At 54.5% G+C, this 23,761-nt stretch overlaps 1 protein-coding gene across 1 annotated transcript in view; it reads left to right on the top strand.

Annotated features, from left to right (window-relative positions):
* The window catches only part of Capn5 (calpain 5), a 50,347-nt gene extending 30,663 nt beyond the window's left edge, over nucleotides 1-19,684 (top strand). Inside the window, exons 4-13 of the mRNA XM_038313826.1 lie at nucleotides 6,542-6,750; nucleotides 9,595-9,787; nucleotides 10,629-10,822; nucleotides 11,301-11,378; nucleotides 12,093-12,288; nucleotides 12,852-12,974; nucleotides 14,767-14,963; nucleotides 15,649-15,764; nucleotides 16,234-16,370; nucleotides 17,217-19,684. Of these exons, the coding sequence (XP_038169754.1) occupies nucleotides 6,542-6,750; nucleotides 9,595-9,787; nucleotides 10,629-10,822; nucleotides 11,301-11,378; nucleotides 12,093-12,288; nucleotides 12,852-12,974; nucleotides 14,767-14,963; nucleotides 15,649-15,764; nucleotides 16,234-16,370; nucleotides 17,217-17,399 (1,626 nt within the window). The 3' untranslated portion in view covers nucleotides 17,400-19,684. The remainder of the gene's footprint in view (nucleotides 1-6,541; nucleotides 6,751-9,594; nucleotides 9,788-10,628; nucleotides 10,823-11,300; nucleotides 11,379-12,092; nucleotides 12,289-12,851; nucleotides 12,975-14,766; nucleotides 14,964-15,648; nucleotides 15,765-16,233; nucleotides 16,371-17,216) is intronic.
* The last annotated feature ends 4,077 nt before the right edge of the window (nucleotides 19,685-23,761 follow it).

Here is a 23,761-nt window from a genome sequence, read left to right as displayed (position 1 = left end):
GACTGGTCTTGGTCACTGCTTGGGTGTGGCCTCTAGGAGTCCCTGATCCTCTCCTGGGCTTGACCTTCCAAGTTAGTCCCTGGTTTTACGTCACCTCTTCAGAACTGTGTCCTCTGACCCTGGCACTGGGGTAGCTGGGGAGACTGTCATCTTAGAGCCCCACCTCATGGCTCAGCCCTCATCTCCTCCCACACTCACTCAGTGGATAGGGACAATTGAGGCTCATAGGAGGAGGCCTCCATCCTGAGACATGGAGGGGTGACCTGGAAATCGGGTTCTGAGCCCCTGGACCTTTGATCCCGCAGCTGTGACCTCCTGTGAAGGGCTTGGAAAATACATTCTCCCACCTTTTTTGAGGACCCAAGTGTATTAGGGTGGCTTCCTACAGAGAGAGGTGTCAGAGGGCTCCGTGGGTTGGCTTGCAGATGTTCCTAGCTTCAGAGCACTCTGGAATTCTCCCCTCAGCTTCTGTCACCTTGCTCCCAAGTCTCATAGCATCCAGAGATGTTTCCCTATGCTGTCTCCCCCTGGTTCAGGAGCCTGTGTTCCCACGTGCCTCTCCCAAACTACCTCCTTCCATTTTATCCAGCCAGCCTTGAAGCTGGCCTCTGAGAAAGGCAAAGTCCAGCTTCCAGCCCCTATGAATTGTAGTGGTCTGGCCCTGTCCCCAGAGTGTACACACACGTGGATATGACCCATTCACCACAGAAACCACTGAGAATCGTGGAACCATGAGTCCTGGTGTTCTGGAGCCTCTGCCTGGCAGAGAGCCAGTGTCTGTAGCTCCAGAGCCATGTTCTGCCTGCCAGTGACTCGCTCTGTGGCCCCAGGCAGCCTCTCTGGGTTGTTTTCTACCTGGTAGTCAGCAGTGCCTCCCTTACAGGTGCTGAGAAGGTCACATGGAGAATGTCAGCAGAGTTAAGACCCCGTAAGCCACTTGTATGTCAATAGCTCCCTACAGACGCTGTAGATTATCTTGGGAGAAGGGTTGGGAGAAGTTATTCACGGAACAAGAACTTAAAGGTTCAGAGAGGTAAACGGCATTGCCTGTGACTGCACAGCCAGCCAATGCTGATGGCAGTAGGTGTTGGGGTGGGATCGGCAGGTGCCAGGCCAGGCTCTGTGGCCCCAGAGAGTAGTAATGGACCGAGTTTTCTCTCATTACAATTAGGCTCAGATATCCCAGCGAAAGGGATATCTGACCATCGCACTGTGCCTAGAGAGTGGGGGACCAAAGTTCTCTTGCCCTGGCCCAAACAGTGGTGCCCATCCTGGTGCACCACTGTTTGGATGGTACGTGACTGCCTGACCTCTCCAGTCTCTGTGTCTGAGACCAGTGAAACCAGAAGCTGAGACTCAAGGAATACCACAGCGGCGGGGGGGGGGGGCTGCTAGTGGAGACACAGGGAATCCCCCTGGTGACCCCCACCCTGGCATTCCACCAGGGTTGCTCAGAAGTGCCCTAAGGTAGCCCTTGGGATCTAAGGTAGACATCTGAGCAGCTCCTGCCTGTCTCCCATTCTTCTCACTCATTTTCACACTTGTTCACACTACACACAGGTCCTGGGCAGTGTCACCCTTTCTGGGCTCTTGACCCCTAAGCCCAGCGTAGACAGGTGCCACCCAAGGGGAATTCTGGTCAGGCTCTTTAGTCTGAGACGTGTTTAGGAAACTCAACACCAGAGGGCACTGTAGGGCACCCTCTCTGCACGGTGTGGCTCACACACACAGACACACACAGATACATAGACACACAGACACACACGCACTTGAGGTGGGTAGTGTTGGAGGGTCTTGTTTGGTTTTGTTTTTGTTTTCAAGACAAGGTTTCTCTGTGTAGTGCTGGCTGTCCTGGAACTCATGCTAGCCATAGACCAGGCTGGCCGCAGACTCACAGAGATCCGCCTGCCCGTCTCTTGAGTGCTGGGATTAAAGGCGTGCGCCACCACTGCCAAATATGTTGGAGGTTATTGATGATTCTGGGAGGGAGCTTTCCCCAAGGGCTGTCTGCCTCCCTGTCCCTAAATTCTCGGACTGATGTGTCTGCAGATACCACAGCCCTCTACAGTGTGTGAAGTTCCTGATGGTCATCTGTTATCATAACAGCCCTGGAGGTGAGGGAAGGGAACTTGGAGGCCTCGCTGTGAGCAGCATCCACATTTTCCAGTCAGCTTTGGTGCTGGGCCAGGCCCTGTACTGGGTGCTAGGAATCCGAGGAGGAACCACATTTGGCCGTAGCCCCATTAAGGAAATCCCTAGTGCTGGGGAGCCAGGGGGGGCTGCCCAGCTGCCAAGGGTTAGCCTCTCAGGGATAAAGGAAGGAGGGTTCAGGTCGAGCCAGGCACACAGGATGTGCCTTGGGGCATCATGAGGTGTTGTGCAGTTGTAGCGGATTTGGGTGGAGCCTGCAGAGAGGAGATGTTGGGGCAGGAGGTGAGGAGGTCAGCAGATTCCCAGGTCGTGCCCTGGCGTCCCCGGTGACACATAGGGATCACAGAGCATCCTTCGGGGCAGCCGCTCTCAGTCTTTTACCGCATCTTATGCCGCTCAGCTCCCCACATGAGTTCATCTGCAGATGCTGATGGGTACAGTCCTAAAGGAGAAGGAATCGTTTGAAAGATATGGAGTTAAAGGGCTGGAGAGATGGTTAAGAGAGCTTGTTGCTCTTCCAGAGGACCTGAGTTCAGTTCCTAGCACCCACGTGGTGGCTCACAACTATCTGTACCCACTGGCCTCTGCAGGCACCAGGCATGCAAGTACACAGAGACATACATACAGGCAACATACCCATACATGTTAACTTTTAAATATGTATAGTAAATATATTTACTATAGTACTAATATGCAGCCAAAATGTTTTAAAGTAATCCAAAAATGTTTAGAATCCAAAATTCTAGATTTGATGGGGGGGGTTGGTATTTATATATTTGCTTTACTCATTGAGCATTTTTAATCTGAAAACCCCAAACCCAGAGATCCAAATTCTCAAATTTTCTGAACATCATGTATGTGCTCAAAACATTTCAGACTTGGGAGTCTCACTTTTCAGGTTAGGGCCACCTACCTTGATTCATTAAATACATAGTGCAGTTTCAAAGATAGACATCCATTTGCTTAAAGAGAAAAGTCCTTCATAACTGTGGCTCAATTGCCCTTGCTGCTTTTCATTTTCTTCTGCAATTTATTTGTTGAAGAAACTAGGTCATTTGTTATGTGGACTTCTCACTGGGTGGATTTTGTTGGCTGTGTCCTCATGGGGACATTTGGCATGTTCTCTGGCTCCTGCGCTTCTATAAGCCGGGATTTGTCCCAGTGGCTTGGTGAGATTCATGCAGAAGACACATCTTGTCCTCTTGCCTCTCTCTCTGTTTCTGTCTCTGTCTCTCTCTGTCGTCTCTGTGTCTCTGTCTCTGTCTCTCTGTCTCTCTCTCTTTCTCTCTCTCTCTGTTAAGGGACCATTGTATAATGGTTTTCAGACAGGGTCTCATCTCATATATGAAGCCCGCCTAGAACTTGGCATGCAGCCATGTGGAAATTTCTGGCCATCTTTCCTCCACCTGGCAAATTCTGGGATGCCAGGCATGAGAAACCACATCGGGATTATTTGGTGCTGGGGATCCAACCCAGGCTTCCTACATGTTAGGCATGCACTCCACCAGTGAGCCGCATTCCTAGCCCTTATTAGTCCCTTGAAAGAGGGTCTAGCCCAGGCAGGCCTAGAATTCGTCTTCCTGTCTCAAACTCCCCAATCTCTGCCCTACAGCCCAGTGCATCCATTAATTCATCAATGGCTTCAGAATAAAAGGGACTGAATTTCATCCTTTCTTCTACACTATTGCCTGGGTTATGTCTTCAGACAGAGACCCCCTTCCCTTGCTGTGCAGAGAAAGGTGGGGTAATGCTTCATTCTCTCTCTCTGTATTTCCCATCTCGAGAAGTTGGTCGCTTTGCTGCCCTCCTCCCGTAGTGGCTGTTCTGAGTCTATGACCTCATGAGCTTGAACACGTTCACTGCTCAGTGCATGGCAGTCCCTTCCTAAAGCTCAGGCGCATCTATCTGTGGCAGCTCCCTGAGTCTTCTGGCCTCAAAAGGGAGGCTGGGGACATCCCTGACTGGTGATGTAGCCTCTGCAGCATGTGGGTAGATGTGCTTGGACTGTCCCCTCCCACCCTCACTGCCCAGCAGGCAGCACAGAGACCAAGCAGCAAAAGCTACTGTGAACCCACCCCATGCCAATTCTAATGGCTATGATGCAGGAGGGGAAACTGAGGCCACCAGGGATCCTGACTCTGGATCTCCGGCCCTGGAGCCTCATTAGCCACTTCTTGGATGACTGTGGGCTCAGGGCCAAACCCTGCAGTTGACTAATGATCCTCCCAGGTCCCGGCTTATCTCCCATGCCCTTTAAGGGCTCCTCCTCCTTCCATTGCTGTCTAGAACATCCAGTGCAGAGTCTCAGCGGAGGAGGCAGGCCCTTGGGCACGGCTCTCTACCATTGGGTATGATCCTGTATCCTTGGGCAGTTTCTCTGGACCTCAGCTTACCCATCTGTGCAGTGGGATGACCCCACCTTGTATAGGCCCCATTTTTTTAATTCAGTGTTCTGTCTTCAGAGAAAGCAAGGGGTTAGGACAGAGGTGAAAGCTCACAGAGTTGGGTGAAGGCAGAGGTAAGGAGAGGAAAGGAAGCAACAGGCGATACTGGACCATGCCTGGTTACACACCTGGGCCCAGGTTGCTAAGCCCGTGTTGGAAGCCTTGGCCAGCGACTCCCCAGGGCATCATCCTGCATAGCTTTGAGGTGGGGGTACCACAGTAGACAGCTGTGTGCCTGGTACCTCAAGGGGCTCCTTCCAGAAGAGGGGTGGTAGTGCTGCTCCTGGAGTTGGCATCTTCATCTCCCTAGAGACAGCTCTCCTTTGTGTGTGTCCCCTTTGATAGTGTAAGTTGTGTAAACAACACATCCCAAATGAGTGTGGGGGCGGGGGCTCCGACCAGCACAGCATCTCGGTGAAGCTGCAGCTGTGTGCAGCCCAGCCTGTGTGTCTGGGCGCTGCTGTCTGAACCAGAGTGGCTTTCTTCTAGAAGGAACTGCCTGTGCTCCGGGTGGGGCTCAGCCGTACTTTGTTCACACACGGCAGAGTTGTCCTGACGTGGAGGGCTGAGTCGTCCCCCTTCCTGCCTGCCGCCTGCTGTCAGAGGACCTCTGTTTGTCCTCTTGACCTTGGAGACACCTCTGCCAGCTCCTAGGACATCTCAGAGCTGTGGCCAGCACCAGGGTACTCCCGATTCTCCCTCCCCTCCACACCATGGCCGCTTTTGTCCCTTCCTCTCCTGCCAGACTCAAAGCTTCTTGTGGGAATGTACCATGTCTGGGTCATCTTGGTCCTCAGTGTCTAGCACAGTCCAGGGCCCACCCGGGAGTTCATACAGCTAAATAGCTCATCTGTCAGTACACAGGCCTGGGTTTGAATCCCAGCCTCAACCCCAGCTCTACCTGCCTCCAAAGATCATGTGCTTTTATAGTTGTTTTCCTGACCCTACGACTCTGGATCAACGACTTGCCTCCTCCGAGCATTAATTTTCTCACCTGTCAAGCCGAGATGGAGCCACTGTGAAAATTACACTGACCTAGTCTGTGTCAGGCCCAAGCCCTGCTGTTTGCAAGACGCTCTATAAATACTATATACTAGAGTCCTAAGGGGTGTTTGTGCGTTTGTGCATGCAGTCAACATATGTGTAACACACATGCACCTGGGCCAGGTGGATGTAAAGCAAGAAAATAGGAAGCTCTGCCCCTAGGGAAGCTCCGCCCATGGGGAACTCCGCCCACGAATAAGCTCCTCCCACGGGAGTTCCACCCACGTGGAGCCCTGCTCACGAAAAAGCTCCTCCCACTGGAGCTCCACACACGTGGAGCCACGCCCATGAAGAAGCTTCGCCCATGGGAGCTCTGCCCACAGGGAAGCTCCGACCACGGGGAGCTCCGCCCACGAATAAGCTCCTCCCACGGGAGCTCTGCCCACGTGGAGCCCCGCCCATGGGAGCTCCGCCCACGAAGAAGCTCCGCCCACAGGGAGCTCCGCCCACGGGTGCTGACACTTCAGATAATATCGGACCTTGAACAAGCGCTACTGGGCACTTGATGTAATAACCCAGTGAAAGTATGGATTTTAGGGACGTGCTTGGCCCAATGGGGTCCTTGTCTGGTCTAGAGTTAAGGAGGGCTTCCTAGACAACAAAATGGCCAGTGAAGGAGAAATGTAAGAATTGAGGGCGAGGAGCTACTGGGAGCCCACAGCAGGTAGAGACGTGAGGCTGGGTGGGAGACCCCTTAAGAGAGTGACATCATTTGTCCGTTTGCTGGGTGATTGTGGGTGTTAATGCTGTTCCAATGTCTGGGAGTCAGAGATAGTGAGGGGGCAGGGTGGCACTGGTGGGAAGGCAGGAGCTGAGAGGACCTGCTTAGGTGGAGAGGGAGACATGCACTCCCTTTATCTCAGGAGCCAGATGCCTCTCATTACCCTCATCTTGTCTCCTAGGTCATCCCAGACTGGAAGGAGCAGGAATGGGACCCCGAGAAGCCTGATGCCTATGCCGGCATCTTCCATTTCCACTTCTGGCGCTTCGGGGAGTGGGTGGACGTGGTCATCGATGACAGGCTGCCCACAGTCAACAACCAGCTTATTTACTGCCACTCCAACTCCAGAAACGAGTTCTGGTGTGCCCTGGTGGAGAAGGCCTATGCCAAGTAGGTGTGGCCAGGCGGGGTGGCCAGGTGGGTTGACCAGGCGGAGCTGTCTGGGTGGGTTGACCAGATGGGTTAGCCAGGTGGGGCTGTCTGGGTGAGTTGACCAGGTGGGTTGACCAGGTGGGGCTGTCTGGGTGGGATGACCAGGTGGGTTGGCCAGGTGGGGCTGTCTGGGTGGGTGAATCAGGTGGGTTGACCAGGTGGTGCCATCTGGGTGAGTTGACCAGGTGGAGCCATCTGGGTGAGTTGACCAGGTGGAGCCATCTGGGTGAGTTGACCAGGCAGGGCTATCTGGGTGGGATGACCAAGAGGGTTGACCAGGTGGAGCTGTCTGGGTGGGTTGACCAGGTAGATTGAACAGGTGGTGCTATCTGGGTAGAATGACTAGGTAGATTGACCAGGTGGGTTGACCAGGTGGAGCTGTCTGGGCGGGTTGACCAGGTGGGTTGACCAGGTAGAGCTGTCTGGGCGGGTTGACCAGGTGGGTTGACCAGGTGGAGCTGTCTGGGTGAGTTGACCAGGCAGGGATGTCTGGGTGGGATGACCAAGTGGGTTGACCAGGTGGAGCTGTCTGGGTGGGTTGACCAGGTAGATTTAACAGGTGGGGCTATTTGGGTAGAATGACTAGATGGGTTGACCAGGTGGGTTCACCAGGTGGAGCTGTCTGGGTGGGTTGACCAGATGGGTTGACCAGGTGGAGCTGTCTGGGCAGGATGACCAGGTGGGGTTGACCAGGTGGAACTGTCTGGGTGGGTTGACCAGGTGGGTTGACCAGGTAGGTTGACCACGTGGGTTGATCAGGTGGAGCTGTCTGGGCAGGATGACCAGACTGAGTTACCAAGCCAGTGTGGACTGTTGCTGGGTGTCCTGGGCCGTTAGGAAAGGCTCTGTCACAGAGAGGTGAGGGACTGGTGTCTACAGCATGGTCAGAGCCTCGGCCAGAGGACCCTACCTGCTAGGTCTGTTGGGGTGGAGTGGAGACCAAGACTATGAGGAGAGGAACTGGGAGAAGATGGGTGCAGGGTTGACAGGGTTAGCAGTAGATCTTACCCTCGAGTATGTATTGCCGAACTCCCCTGGGGACCTTTCCTGGTCTGGATGGCAGACCGTGGGTCAGATGCCCGTCTTCCTCTTGTGGGAGCTGGCACAGAATGAGCAAGAGTGTGCTGAGGAGTGAGACATTTGGGGGTAGGAATGCCAGCTGGTTCCAGCCAGCATGGAAGGGGTCTCTCCCTGGGTTCTCTTCCCAGGCCTTTGGAGGATGTGTGTGTGTGTGTGGGGGGGGGCGTATAACAGAAAGTGTGAGAGGAATCACAAGAGTTTGCATTCAAGAGCCTACATGGAAGAGAAAAAGGGAAAGGAAAAACAAATCCAAAAGAAAAAATCCCTGAGAATTTAACCCTAAGAAAGCAGAGCCAGTCCCTTGGTGGCCAGTGTGTTTTCACTGCCCTTGGTTGGTCTGTGGTGGAAGACCTCGTGCTGGCTAGGCAAGTGCTCCACCTCTGAGCTACAGTTCCAGCTCTTGGTTTTGTTTTGTTATTAAATAAAGTTTTATTGATTATATATGTACATACACACACATATACACACATACACATTACTTCTTGCTAAGCCACCAATTAATTGTCCAATAACTACTGCCCACAGTGCTGTCAACATTGCCTACATCCAAATCTTCCCAAGCACACCCCAGCAGAAATTCTTCCCCATCAGTCAGTAACTTCATTTTCTTCTCCCTGAAGCCTGCAGAACTCTGTTCTTTTTTCTTTTCTTTTCTTTTTTCTTTTCTTTTTTTTTTTTTTTGCCTATGAATCTATCAATCTTGGGCACCTCATATACAGGAAATCCTACTATATTTGTTTCTCTGGGTGTGAGACAGGCTCTCATGCAGGCTTTTCCCAGACTCACTGTGTAGCAGAAGCTGGCTTTGAACTCCTAGCCCCTGTGCTGAGGTTACAGGCCGGTGCTACCAGGCCAGCTTCTTTTAACATCTCTGATGCGTTTTTGTTCACGGGAATCCTTACAAAGCGTGGCACTGTTTCGTGTGTCTGTCTTTACCGTGCTGTGTTATCTCTCTGCTACTCATGCTCAGAGTCACTGTGTCATTGCATAGTAGATTCTTAATATCTTTTTAAAGTTCCCTCAGGGAAACTGGTTACAGATCTCCCAGTTCTACACACAGTTATTTAATCTCTCCAGGCCAGAAGCTGCTTTATGGGATTATTGATTACCCCTCAAAACATAACTGGAATTCAGTGGTCCTGCATTTTCAGGCATAACAAGCAAACACTACCATTTCTCTCTACCCCAAAGGTTCTTTTCCAACACTTTCTAGAATGTTCCAGAGCATAGATACAGCATTTGTTTTTAAAACCAATTCCTTGGGGCTGGAGAGATGGCTCAGCGGTTAAGAGCATTGCCTGCTCTTCCAAAGGTCCTGAGTTCAATTCCCAGCAACCACATGGTGGCTCACAACCATCTATAATGAGGTCTGGTGCCCTCTTCTGGCCTGCAGACATACACACAGACAGAATATTGTATACATAATAAATAAATAAATATTAAAAAAAACAATTCCTTATAGCTGTACATTTTATCATGATGAATTACATAACTTATGCAGACTTGCTGGGAATCCGAGTCCTACAGTGGTGGCTGGCTCAGCCGGACAGCACAAGACTGGAGTTAAGACCTGCGCTCTATCGTTGACCGTGCTGTGGCTTGCTGCGACACGACACCGTAGCGTTGGCCCGATTTTTGAGCTTCAACAGCTCCTGTAGGAGGTGAAAGAGTTAGACCCGCCTGGGAGTCTGAACTGGGAACCCCCTGCCTGTCGTTCCCCAGGCTGGCAGGCTGTTACCAGGCCCTGGATGGTGGCAACACAGCAGACGCACTAGTAGATTTCACGGGCGGTGTTTCCGAACCCATCGACCTGACCGAGGGGGACTTTGCCAACGACGAGGCCAAGAGGAATCAGCTCTTTGAACGGGTGTTGAAGGTGCACAGCAGAGGCGGCCTCATCAGTGCCTCCATCAAGGTAGGAGCGCAGAGAGGGAGTGGGGCCAAGCCTGGACCCTGTGACTGACATACTTGGAGAGCACAGCTCCCCTTCCTTGGTGCCGAGCAGCAATACAAGTCCAGCCTTAACCCCCTGCACCACGCAATGCCCCAACACCGTTTAGACTCCCTCAGACTTCTCTGGGTGCTTGTGTGCAAACGGTGTCAAAGCTAAGGGCAGCTGGAAGGGGGCAGCAAATCTCTAGGGCCGATAGCCTGAAGCCGGTCTTCAAGGGTCCTGTGCTCGGTCACTTCTGGGAGATAGGTGGGTGCATTGGAATCAGGGTTTGAAACTGTGGTAAGGTAGCTGACTGTGAGCCTGACCCGCTGGCTCCCTAGAAACATGGAGTCTTGGTTTGAGGTATCTGCTGAGTCCCGTGGAGTAAATACTGCTATCAAGGTCAGTTTCCTATTGCCCGTGTTTTCACAAGCAGCTCTAAAATTTCTGAGTGTTACCACCAGGCATGGTCCTGCACATCTGTAATCCCAGTACTTGGGACCTGGGAGGCAGAGGCAGGAGGGTGGCTCCAAGTTCAAAGTCAGCTGAATCCAAAAAGAGAATTCTAGGCCACTCAGGACTATGCATTGAGACTTGAAAAATTCTAAATATATAGCAGTTGACTTCACTGGGGCAAGTTGGCACCAACATACTCTGGGATGGCATCTGCCCGTGGTTGGTCCCCTGGGGTTCTGACCCTTAGCAAAGTCAGTTCTGTGTCTGTGCAGCTGCAGTTCCCACCCCTACCTGAAGGGGGCGTTGCGGCTCCTTAGCTTGGATTCCAGTGTGACCCTCCTGTCTGAGATCCTTGGTCCTCCTGCAGGCTGTGACAGCAGCTGACATGGAGGCCCGCCTGGCATGTGGCCTGGTGAAGGGCCACGCGTATGCCATCACCGATGTACGCAAGGTGCGCCTGGGCCATGGCCTGCTGGCCTTCTTCAAGTCAGAGAAGCTGGACATGATCCGCCTGAGGAACCCCTGGGGCGAGCGGGAGTGGAATGGTCCCTGGAGCGACACGTGAGGCCCGGGGTTGGGGTGGGTACAGGCACAGAGGCCAGGACGAAATGTGTGTGTGTGTGTGTGTGTGTGTGTGTGTGTGTGTGTGTGGTGTCTGGGGGTGGGGTCATCAAGGACAGTGGCCTGGTCAGCTGTGGTCCCCACAGGTCAGCTGACCTTGACCTGTGGGGACGCAGAGACCAGTGTGACGCAGACGAGAGTCGGGAGGGAGGCCATTAGCTCCCCAAATGCTCTGTGTTTGGCCAGTGGTCCCGAGGGGTTGGAGTCCCTCCTCCCAGCTTTACTCCTTGGCTTGGTAGCCCTGGCAGGAAGACAGATCACAGTCTCCAGTGGGAGGGAATGGAGGCTTGTTGGAACTGGGTCGGGCATGACTTTCAGCTTCCCTAACCACGTTGCTTGGCCCTTTGGTGCTGTGTCCTGGGGAGGTGGCCCCGGCAGGCCACGCCTCTTAACCTGTTCCCTGATGCTCACATCCCAGCTCGGAGGAGTGGAAGAAAGTGAGCAAGGGTGAACGAGAGAAGATGGGCGTGACTGTACAAGACGACGGAGAGTTTTGGTGAGTGTTCTCTCATCCCGAGTTTGGGCTGACGGGGAGCTTCCTGGGACCGGGTGGGGAACGTGTGACAGGCAGTCAGAAGCCGGGGCTCTGTCGTCATCATCATCAGTTTGCTCTGTGGCCACCTCTCCAACCTGTTCCCTCCTCTGTAAGATGGGTCCTTGTACCCCGTGTCCTCTCTGCACACCTGAGGGACACTGGAACCCTTCAGACTCCCAGGCTAGTCCTAGCAAGCAAGCCACAGGGTCAGCAGACGGACATCTCCTTCGTCCGACCTCCTGCCTCTGTCCCTAGCATTGGTCTCCCTGTGTCTACCCTGCATCCATCCCAGGTCCATCCCCCACATCCAGTCGTCTGGTCCTCCATTACATACCATGCACACCTGTACCCGCCTCCCAAGGATCAGAGCTTAAAACAGCAGTAGGATATTAAGATGCGCACGCTGTTGTCAACACCATAAACTGCCGTCACAGCCCGCGTGCCAGCTGCTCTTTGTGTTGGTGACAGTGTTGTGCACCCTTTCATCTTGCTCAATCCCCTGCCGGCCCTGTGAGGCAGGCAACTCTTGCTAGGCTCATCCCCATTTTACAAATGAGGAAATTGAGGCCCGAGAGAGATTTGGGGTCTTGGTAGTATTTTGTCTAACTTGCTTCTGTGGAGCTGTGGTTAAGGGCATTGTGGGGTTCACCCAGCTCCGTGCCTTCCTGCACACAGGATGACCTTTGAGGACGTGTGCCGGTACTTTACCGACATCATTAAGTGCCGCCTACTTAACACATCCTACCTGAGCATCCATAAGACATGGGAGGAGGCCCGGCTGCGTGGCGCCTGGACAAGGCATGAGGACCCACAGCAGAACCGCAGCGGAGGCTGCATCAACCATAAGGACACTTTCTTCCAGAACCCACAGGTGGGCATGTGCAAGGACCACCCCGTCCCACCCTGCAGTGCTGTGAGACCTCACCCCTGCCCTGCCAGGGGCCCTTGCATCCCTCAGGAATGGCCCTGACTGTCTCTGATCCTCGTTGTGACTGTCTGTGCATCTGGGGTCATGACGTCCCAATCTTACTGTCTGCACTGTGCGTGGTCACAGTGAGGACACTGGCTCTCGGGGACTTGGCTACTTCCAGGAAATGTCGCCAGGTTGTGCGTACCGTGGGAGGTCTCCTCAGCAGCTTCTTCGGCCAGTCATAGCCCATGTGCTTAGTCCTTAGACTCAGGGTGTCCTTATTGAACGCCAAGAGTGTGCTAGGCTCTGAGGTGACACTTAGCACCATCGAGGTCTCCCAGTCTTCAGGCGGGGTAGTCACTGTAGGAGTTAATAGGTTCCTCTCCCAGAGGGGCACTGATTTGGAGAGCTGATGGGCTGGCCCAAGCTCATGCCGCCAACATGGCTTAGGCTTAGCCCCAGAGTCCAGGCTCTTGGGAACACGGGAGGTTGACCTGGGTCTCTTTTCATGGCCATACCTGCAGTACATATTTGAAGTCAAGAAGCCAGAAGATGAAGTGCTGATCTGCATTCAGCAGCGGCCCAAGCGGTCAACTCGCCGAGAAGGCAAAGGCGAGAACCTGGCCATCGGCTTTGACATCTATAAGGTGAGACCTGCAGCCCGTGGGACTTGTGGTGAGGGATGCTGGCTGCTGTGTGCCTGCCGGCCCTGCTGGCCCTGCTGGCCCTGCTGGCCCTGCTGGCCCTGCTGCCCCGCTTAGGGCTGAGCTTTTCCTCTCCTGCAACCTCTTATGTTGAAAGTTTTGCAACCTCCAGGTCTGGCCACTCCTCCCCTTGGCTTATTGTTCTTCACATGGGATTCTTAGTATGGGGGGACAATTGGCATGACAGGTCCCCACACATGTGCCAGCTCTTGAGAACCTACTGAACGCACACGGGTGTGAGATACTGGTGCATGTGTGGTCCCCAGCCTTTAGTGGTGATAACAAGACTGTTTACCCACCCCTTGTGCTGGCTTATGCATAGCGTGTCGACATGCTGTGACACTTGGTGTCATGTCACGGCTTGCTCCGATTTGACTGTAGCATACAAGACTGTATGGGATCCACGATTGTCTAGGATGTGCTGACAGCTGGTGGTGTCATTTCATGGATTTGGGCTAGGGGTTAGGCATATCTTGGTAAGTAGGCCTCCCAAACTACAAAGATAAGTTCTGAGACTCCCAGTGGGTGTGCCAGTCTGCAGATAGCACCACACCACGGCCACAGTGAAGACAGCTCGAGAGCGGCTAATGTGTAGGTCCAGAACACAGTACAGATGTGCTGGCCAGACAACGGGCTCATGTCCTGGATTGACAACGTGAAAGGCTGCGGGATTTCAGCACTTCTGAAACCGAAACTGTATAAATTATCTCTGCGTTTTCCTTTTGCTGTTTTCAGAGCATGGTTGACTGTAGGTAACTGAAATCGTGGAACTGTGGATAAGCAGGGGTGGGGATCAGGGACCACAGCACTTGATTCTTTTGTGACAGAACTCCAGGGTCAGGATGGGTATGGTGGCACATGCCTGTAATCCCAGCAGGTGGAGGCAGGAGGATCAGGAGCCCCAGGACAATCTTAACGACAAAGTGAATTCAAGAGACTTTGTCTCAAAAGCATAAACAAAACAAAACAAGAGAAGAGTAGTCTAAAGCATGCAACCTGGTGACACCGTCACTAGATTATTCTTGCTGTGAGGAGAAGGGTCCACTCCAGTGGTCACCGCCACCCAATCCAGTCACCCTTCCGTGGGAGCCAGCAGAGCGTCAGTCTGTGTGAAGCAAGAAGAAATTCCAGTTCAGCACAACTCAGTAGCGGGTGCTGCTTCAAACTCTGAGAGTCTGACAGCGGGTGCTTGATTTCAGGCGTATGTAAGCACAGCGCAATCTGGGGAAAAGTTTCCTGATGGCAATTAACTCAATCCTGTGTGCCCAATAAAGGTTAAGGCGTGACTGCATGTGACATCTTCCATAAAGACAGGCTCTATAGAATTGGCTACATGTGACATCTGAAGTCTGTGGGAGGGCTTGGTGTGGTCTCAGTCATACGGGTAGTACAGAGGTCAGCAGGCTGTAACTATCTCCACTCCCAGCCTCCTGGGTAGAGGACAGGTTATTCATTCCTCCCTTTGAAGAGGCAGCCCCTGCATGCGTGACATTGCTGGTTTCCCTGGTGTTTATCTGTGAACACAAGGACCTCTGTGCTTCTTCACCCTTCTCCTCTGCCCTAGCCAAACACTGACTGATTTTGTCTTCGTAGATTCTCTAGTTCTGGACATTCCCAGTCCATGTATCCTAGTGATCCTTTGGTGGTGGCCAGCGGGAGGTGGGATAGACTTGCGTGTGGCCGCATGTGGCCACGTGTGGCTGCATGTGGCCCATCTCCTCTTGTCTCCACACAGGTGGAAGAGAACCGGCAGTACCGTATGCACAGCCTGCAGCATAAGGCCGCCAGCTCCATCTACATCAACTCCCGTAGCGTCTTTTTGCGGACGGAGCAGCCCGAGGGACGCTACGTCATCATCCCCACCACCTTCGAGCCGGGCCACACTGGCGAGTTCCTGCTCCGTGTCTTCACAGACGTCCCCTCCAACTGCCGGTGCGTGGGGACGAGAGCTGGTGACCCCATAGCCCACGCTGGGCCTGGTGGAATCTGCAGCTCTAGCCTGTCTATGTCCGCTCAAGGCTTGGCACCCAGGCATGGGCATCCTCAGAGATAGGCATCCCTTGCCTCTCTCCTCCCCTGCTTGCCTGCCCAGCTTCTCTTGGTCTTGACTAGGAGCAGCGACTCAATTTATAAAGTGGCTTTCGCCTATTTTGTTTATCTTCTCCCACCCCAAATAGGGGGCCTAACCACTCCATCATACAGATGAAAATAGGGACCAACTCTAGGACCCTATCTGTCCGTGGTCGTATGGGGTGGAGTCACCCACCCAGCTGGATTGTCACCCCTGTCCCCTGTCCCATGGAGACTGACTTTGGGAGGCAGTGGGGGCTGCTAAACCCATTTTGAGGATGCAGAATACTACCTATAATGCCCAACAGAGGATGTGGCATGCAGGAAGTGCTCAGTGCACTGTGGTCCATGAGGAGGATGGGACCCTGCGGGGGTGGGGTACTGGGGGGGGGACAGAGAGGCTGGAAGCCTGTGGCAGTGGATGGTTGGGTCTGCCATGAGGTTTGGCTTAGGATTAAGTGAATGTCTGCAGTAAGTACCGCTCCTGACTTTGAACCCATCTTCTTATCCTCCTGCCATCTGTTCCCCCTGCCTCACCCTGTATCAGGGAGCTGCGCCTGGATGAGCCCCCTCGTACCTGTTGGAGCTCCCTGTGTGGCTACCCTCAGCAAGTGACCCAGGTCCATGTCCTAGGGGCTGCTGGCCTCAAGGACTCCCCGACAGGTGAGCTCATCCGGAGATTACCTCAGGCCCTTCCTCCTTCCACACAGACCCCAGCCTCCTGAGACCCCAGTACCTACAGAACTCACTCTGCAGGCCCAGCCATCCAGGAGGTGATGTGAGCTTCCAGAGAGGCCCACCTCCTCCTTCCCTAGAGCCCCCATAGGGTGGGGATATCAGATGGCCACTGGGGGTTCAGGAAGGCTTCCCGGGGAGCAGACCTTTCTCTAGACCAAGGTGTGAAATCTGTATGTAAGAAAGAGTAGGCAAGGACTGCAGGCCAGAGGCCACCTCCACGCCTTCCTCCGCCTGGTTGTAGAAGGTAGAGGACTCCTGTCTGGAAGGTGGATCAGGCTCCTGTCTCCCTTCCTGTTGTGACTAAGACCAGATTAGCCGGTCCCCTCCCAGACACCCGTCCTGTTGGGCTCTGCACCAGCTCCGTCCTCAGCCCAGCTCCTCATCTTTTCTCCAGGGGCAAACTCATACGTGATCATTAAGTGTGAGGGTGAAAAGGTTCGCTCGGCCGTGCAGAGAGGGACCTCGACCCCGGAATACAATGTGAAAGGCATCTTCTATCGCAAGAAGCTGGCTCAGCCCATCACTGTGCAGGTAAGGTCCTGTTTCCTCCTGCGGTCTTGTCCCACCCTCTCCCAATCTCCACCCCCAGCCAGTCCTGGTCTGAGAAGCTTCAAGGCTGGTCTCCCAGCTGGGGTCAGTGGTCCAAGCCTTGGCCACTATTCCTCAGAGCTCCCACCAAGTGTCACTTGGGAAAGTGACTCTGAAATCACATGTGACTTGTGGCTGTTTCTTAAGAGGCCTGAGGAGGGAATCCGAATGCCAGTGTCCTTGGGCACAGCTCCTTTCTCTCAGGACGCCTTCGGTCCCCCAAGCCCAGAGCAGCCTCTCTCTGGGCGAGAAACCATCTGTAAACAAATGTGTAGCATCCCAGGGGAGCTGCTAGATTTTCCAAGTGTTCTTAACGGTGGATCCCAATGGGGCAAATCATAGCCTTGTAGATACCAAGGCTGGAAAGGACCCTGAGGGGCAGGTGATTCAACCTGAATCTTAAAAATGAGGTGTTGAGTGTGGTTGTGTACATCTTTAATCCCAGCACTCAGGAGACAGAGGCAGACAGAACTCGATGAGTTTGGGGCTAGCCTGATCTACATAGCAAGTTCCAGGCTAGCCAGGACCACACAGTGAAACCGTGTCTCAAACAAACAAAGGGGACAGAACTAGGTCAGTTCCGAGTTTACCCCCTCAGTTCAAGCTAGTGGTGAGTGTTTAGGCTTTCTACATGGTAGAGAGCTTTGACCGGAGATGAGGCTCTAGAAGAGGGCACCCCTCGGTCCAGGACGGTTGGGGAAGGAGTGCCCTGCGCTCACACCCTGCCGGCCACAGGCTACGCCCCCTGGTCTTGGACACACCCCTCCCCCACCCGCCGTCTCCCCTCAGATCTGGAACCACCGAGTTCTGAAGGACGAATTCCTGGGCCAGGTGTGCCTGAAGACGGACCCAGAAGACCTGCAGGCCCTCCACACCCTCCACCTACAGGACCGCAGCCGCCGGCAGCCCAGCGACTTGCCGGGCACCGTGGCTGTGCAGGTCCTCAGCAGCGCCTCCCTCACGGCCGTGTGACACCGGCCCACTTGCCCAGCCATGTTCTCACCAGTCCTTGCATGTCCGTACCTGGCCTGGGACCAACCCCGGGAACCAGACACGGGGGGGGGGGGCCCTTTCCCACTCCTCCACTGACCCACTGCGTGACCTGAGCACTGCGTGACCTGAGGAGAGCCCTGCCCCTCTCCGAGCCTCAGTGTTTGGAGGACGTCTTCTTGCCTAAGATTTCAAGTAGCTCTCTACCCAGTGGGCTCTGCTGCTAAGGGGCCATCTGTCGAAAATATTTCCCCAGGCCCTGTCTGCCAAGGAGTGCCAAGATGTCTCTGTTTACACACAAACTGCCATGTCTCGAGCCCCTCCCTTCCCCTCCTCCCCTCCCCTCCTAGCTCCCCTTCCAGGTCTTTGCTCTATAGAGAAACCTTAATCTTCTTATCTTCCTGCCAACTTTCACAGTGGTGAGATTATAGGCATGTACCACCACACCACTACACCAGTTTATATGGTGCTGGGTCTCGAACCTAGGGCTTGGTGTATGCTAGGCAGGCACTCTATCAACTGAGCTACAGCTCCAGTCCCATTACACCTTGTTTTTTGGGCTGTCTTGAAGGAGCCCTTAGTGGGCATCAGCCGGGACGTATGCAGGAGGCATTTGCTCCTTGTCTGATGCCCTTCTCCCATCCATTTAGCTACACAACATAGATTTGCCCAATTAGCCCAAAGAGCCGCCCTAGGCTTCCCTATCTTCAGGTCTTCTTGGAGGTAGACACCCCCCGACTTCACCCCCATCTCTTAAAGAGTTGTGGCCATACCCCTGAGAAAGTGTTATTCCCCAGCCTCTGCCTGTGATGTTGGGAGGAGTGGCCTGGGTCAGGCAGGTGGATGGAGGACTCTGGGAGACCCTAGGGGGACACACACTGCCTCTGTTGAAGGACCTGGGGGTTTTCTCAGAGGAAAGGACTCCAGGGTCCAGGGTGGATGGTGCCAGGCCTTTGGGGTGATGTCATCTGTTCGGTGTCACAGGCAGGGACTTGCCTCTCCTAGCCAGAGACCACTCTACCAGCATCCCCCGGAGAGTCAAGGAGACCACCATGCTTTTGCTGTGCAAACCACCAATATCCCTTTCAGTCTTCAACATTTGATAGTCTTAGCACTTAAAAAAAGGGAAGTCTGCCCCTGCCCGCTGTTCTTTCTAAAACTCATTTTGTTGGTCCTCGGCTTTTATTTTGGCATTGAGCGTGAAAAGTCACAGGTGAAGTGGGACCTGTGCAGAGGAGTCCCGGAGGAAGATGAAGAAGAGCCTGTTTGGCTCCTGGGCATCCTCAGGCTGGTCCAGACTGCCTTCCTGAGGGGGCCTTGTTCAGTACTGGTGCTGTGGCTCACAGGGTCCCTCGTGTGCCCCCCTTGGGCTTCCAGACCAGGCTTAGACGATTAGGACAACAGCAGTCTCTGGTCCCTAGTATGTGATCCTCTTCCCGGCTGGAAGGGCTGGATTCTGACTGCCATCTTGTTCCTTGATAGCTCTGTTCTTAGCCTGAGACGCCGGCCATGGGAAGGGCTAGGCAGCGAAATAAAGGTCACAGAATTCCTCCTGCACAGCTGGGGCTTCCCTTCAAAGACCTGAGCCTGGATTGTGCATGCCACCACGAGCAAGCACTTAAACCTGTGCCTCAGTTCCTCCCTCTGCAGCGTGAGGCCGGTGACTCCTGTTTGTGGGGACTCTTACAAGAATAAGAGCAGGTCACACCACTTCCGTACTACTGCGTGTCTCTGTATCGTACGCTCCACACGTTCACATAACCACTTCTCAATGGCTATTGCAGACAAAGACTGCCGTCGGGAATGGAGGAGTAAGCACCCGCTATGCCGTCTTGGGTCTCAGGGCCTGGCATGTGGGTCTTACTTAGCTCAGCCATATCCCTCTGAGGCACAGGGCAAACCAGAACCAAGAAGCGAACTTGTATGAGCTTCTCCTGGTAATGAGCCACTGCCTGCCGCCTGCAGCAGAACAGGGCCAGCAGCCCTGCTCTCGCTTTCTCCCTCTCAAGCTAGGCCAGGCTGGCTCCTGGCTGTGCAGGGACCTCTGGTCCCCAGGAAGCCGTGAGGACAGGGTGGAGGAGGGAGAGCAGTGGCTCTGTCACCCTGTGCAACCGGAAGGCTCCAGTGTGCCTGTTGCAGGTGCTCCACCCTGCAGCCCACACTACAGGGACCACCAGGACCTGGCCTTCCCTCCTCCAGGTCACCGCCCCCCTGGGGTCAAGGGCATGTTATCTTCTCAGAATAAATATTGACTGCCACTCTTGAAAGACCTTCCTGTGTCTGTCTGCTTCATCTATCCACAGCCCCATACCCGGGAAGGAGGGAAGGGACGTTGAGTAGCTGACCTCGGGTCAGAGGGATAAGCAAGGAAGGACTTGGGGGTCCCAGGTGAGGCTGGCCTTGCTGTCTGCCTGTTGAGCTCTGTGGCGTCCTTCAGGTTCCCTCCTGTAAATCCGTGGGACTGGTTTTGCTGAGCCCTGCCCATCCCAGGCCCTGGGGAACCCTTCCAGCAATTTGGGAAGATGCACAAATCCTCTGATTAACTCTCAGCCCGTCGGTTCAAGGCCTGTGTCCTGGCCCGGGGGAGAGGAGACTGCACGGGTCGTGGACACAGGTAGCCTGAGCAAAAATGCTGGGGAGGTACAGGTAGCTAGAGCTCGGAATTCATGGGCGGGGCCACGGGCGGAAGCCGGGTTAGGACTGACGCAGGCGCTGGTGAAAAGGCTGGACCGCACTGGTCCACGGGCTGTGAAGAGGCGGGAGGTGTCTGAGGGAGGTGTGAAGTAAGGCCAGGTCTGCAATGGTTCTGACGTGGTGCCCTAAAAAAGCTCAGGCACTGGAAATCCATGTCCCTTCTAGATGGCGCAGAAAGCAAGCCGAACCTGGAGAGGTAGGGTAGAGTGTGAGCTTGGCGGGGAAGGGATTAATGCTTTCTCGAGAGCCAGGGTTGCTATGACAGGGACCGCCATGCTGAGTCTTAGGTTTCTGTCCCCAGTCAAGGTGAGCATCTTTGACAGACCACCTGATCTCAGGTGACAAAACAGACCCAAATGGATTCCTAGACCACTGTCTTACCCTGTCTTCCCATACCATGCACCTGCACCCCGAGGAAACTCTGGGTGCTGCTACCTGTGTCTCTCCGGCTCTGTGTAGGCCCACACTACTTGCCTGGCCCCTAAACAGCAGCACCATGGGTGAAAACTGCATTGGGTGCCCTCTAGCGTTGGCCTGTGCGCTACCTTGCACTGCGGCACCCTGGGACCTACAGAGGCTGCTTTCCCTAATTGCTGCAACCTTGGTCTTGTAGCAGTTGACTGTGTCCAGCAGGTGGCGCCATCGCGCCATCGAGCCTCCCCCGCCCCAGATTCCACACAGGCAGCTTCTTTACTAGCCAAGAGTGGGTGGGCGGGAGAAAGGGCCAGGTCTCAGGAGGGAGTCCTCCAGTCGGTCCACCTTCCTCACCTACTAGGAGTGTTTTGTATCCTGTTCATTCCCACCCTCTTTGATTCACATTGGATGAATCTCCGCCTGTCTGATGTTGCTCCTGGTCAGGCGACTTGGCAAAATGTCTGGGCAATCAGGAAATGGCACACACAAGACCCTTAGAACAAGTCGTGGAAGTGGGTTGAAGAGCCTCGTGGGGGCACATCTTGGGAAGTCCTCTTCTGGATGTTGTGTCCCCTGAGAGCCCAGGTGTTGCCAAGCCTGCCCATCTCGATAGGGTCTCTTGTAGTGTTATGGAGAAGAGGAGCTGCAAGTAGGCCACTGGGAACTGAGACCCAGCAAAATCACGACCAAGGTGAGACCAGATCAGGGGTCCCAACCATGCAGAGATGGCAGGCAGTGACACACATAACAATAAGAGTCCCCTGAAGCCCAGACAGGTGACCCCAGGCCAGAGTCCCTGACCAGCCGGGCCTCCTGGGGCCTCCATACCTTGCATCCCTGCTGGCTAGCCAGTGCTTCCCACAGCGCCTTGGACGGCCTCTGGACAGTCCTCTCAGCCCCAGCACAGCCTGCCCCTCATGCTGATGTCACCGTATCCAGACCTTGGAGCCCCCCCCCCCCGGGCTCCGCCTCCTGGGAGAAGGCTTTGGAGTGGGAGGGCAGGTTGTCAGTGCTGGCTGGACAGCTGCCCTGAACAGAAAGAAACAAAGTGACCCAGGGAGACCACATAAAAACAGAAAAGCCCAGGAGACCCCAGAGCAACCTCAGGGGAAGACTCAGGCTGGGGCAGTGTTTGCAGGCTCCAACCCCAGCGGCCCCTGACCCCAGGCTGGGAGGTGGCAGCTCAGAGGGTGCGGATAAGATCCAGGTAAGGATGTGTTGCCCTGGGACTTTTGGACTGGGAGGAGCCGTAGACTGGGGCCTCTTCTGGAGCCCCTGCCCACAGCCTCATGTTCCTGGGACTGGACTTCCCTGAACCTACAGGGGACTTGCCACCATAGCCATGGGAAGAAAATGTGCCGAGCAGGGTACATGGAGGCTTGTGTTCTGGGGAAGGGAAGAGCTGAAGAGAGGGGGTTGTGGAGTTGTCTCTGGGCTGGGGTGGGATGGGGGCATCCAGGGCTATGGGAGAGGGAGGAGGGGAGGGGAGGGGAGGGGAGAGGAGGGGAGAACAATAGAGAGGAGGGGAGGGAAGGAGGAGAGGGGAGGGAATGGAAGAGGAGGGGAGGGGAGAATAATAGAGAGGAGGGGAGGGGAGAGGAGAGGAAGAGAGAGGGTGGGATATGGGTGCTTTTCTCTCTCTTCTGGTCTTTTTGGTCATCTCTCTCTGATCATCTTTCTTTTCTTACACAAGTTGCTTCCCCTCGGTGGCCTAATGCCTTACATTTCCCATCTGTGACTTGGGAATATAAAGGCCACCAGCCAGTGTTGCTGAGGAGACGAGGTAAAATCAGATTTAGTTGGACAAAGAAATGGCTCTGTGTTCTCAGTCTGAAAAACTCATACATGGGCTAGTTCTTAGTTTTGGAAATAAGGGTGTCCTGAGCCTCGTTCGCAGGGATAAAAGAGCCCCATGGCTTTCCCTGATGCTTGGGGCTTCTGCTTTGTCCTGAGCCACCGTCCAGGGTTCAGGTCTGTCTTGACAGTCTTGTGCTAACATGAACCGGGCAGGAGCCAGGCGGCCTCTTCAGAGGGTAGCTCTCCTGCCCGCTGCCCGTGTGATTTCCTTGTCAGTTACCCGGGCTGGTGTAGGTCTCCGGAAGGACCATGTGCCCATGGAGACCCAGGGCCTGGGGGTCAGGGCTCAGGTGTCAGGTAGTGTTGTGGGCAAAGGATCAGTTGTCCCAGTGCCTCTGAATGGGCCCTTGTGAAAACTTAATGCTCACTCTGGGGAGCAGGCCAGACAGGGACGAAGGGACCTGACGCCAGGACCTAGGGGCTGCAGCTGCTTCCAGTGACCATGCCCAGGGCAGCCAATTCTACTCAGATTGGGTTCTGGGCCTAGCCCTGTGCTCAATGAGGTAGGGGATGAGGGCCGTGGACAGGTGATAAACTACTCTGCCACGTGACCTCAAACTCCTGGAGGAGATCGGAACTGGGGTGCCAGAGCCCAAGTCTTAGTCCTGAATCTTTCCTGCCCTGCTGTGTGTCCTTGGGCAAGTGACGATCCTTCTCTGAGCTTTGCCCACACGTCTGGTGTGGGGCTAAATACGTGACTTTCTAGGAGTCGCTTGGGGGTCTGGGTGGCAGAGGCTTAGCAGCTGTGGGTAGTAGAGGTGATCACAGCACCTGAGTCTGCCCTGTGCTGGGAGGGATGGAAATCAGGGAGGTTTTCCATGAGAGGGGGCGGGCTGGGGAGGAGCCCAGGTGGCCTTGCCGGATCAGAGCTGCCTGGGCTCAGGTCTCAGTGTGGTTCTCTTCCCACAGAATCTGGTCACTCTGGAAGGTGCGCTGAAGTCGAACCATGGTTATTCTTCAGCAGGTGAGTGCGTGCGCCTCATCTCCTCTCTCTGAGCTGGGGAGGGTCTCCCCCCACCCTCCACGCTCTCTTCTCTCCTAGCTGTGGAAATTGTCCCTGGGTCTTCCTCTTGGAAAACTCCTACTTAGCCTTCAGAACCGCTGTAAATGATTCCCCTCCTTCCCCAGGCCCAGTCTCAGTCTGCCCCTCTGGCACACCACAGCGGCTTCCTTTTCACACTGTGTCTCTGGGCCGGAGGGATGACGCATCCCCCTGAGTCCATTCCAGGCACAGGAACAACCTGTGCGAAGGTCCCAGTGTGGAAAGGCTTTGGGGAGGCAGTTAGCAAGTTTGCTTAGGTCTCTTGGCTGGAGTGAGATGACAGAGACCAAGCTGCAGCTCCCTAAGAGGCAAAGTGCTGTTGTCTGTCAGCTGAGTC

The sequence above is a fragment of the Arvicola amphibius genome, chromosome 12, assembly GCF_903992535.2.
Source record: "Arvicola amphibius chromosome 12, mArvAmp1.2, whole genome shotgun sequence".
NCBI lineage: Eukaryota > Metazoa > Chordata > Mammalia > Rodentia > Cricetidae > Arvicola > Arvicola amphibius.
This window is presented reverse-complemented; position numbering and strand designations above follow the sequence as displayed.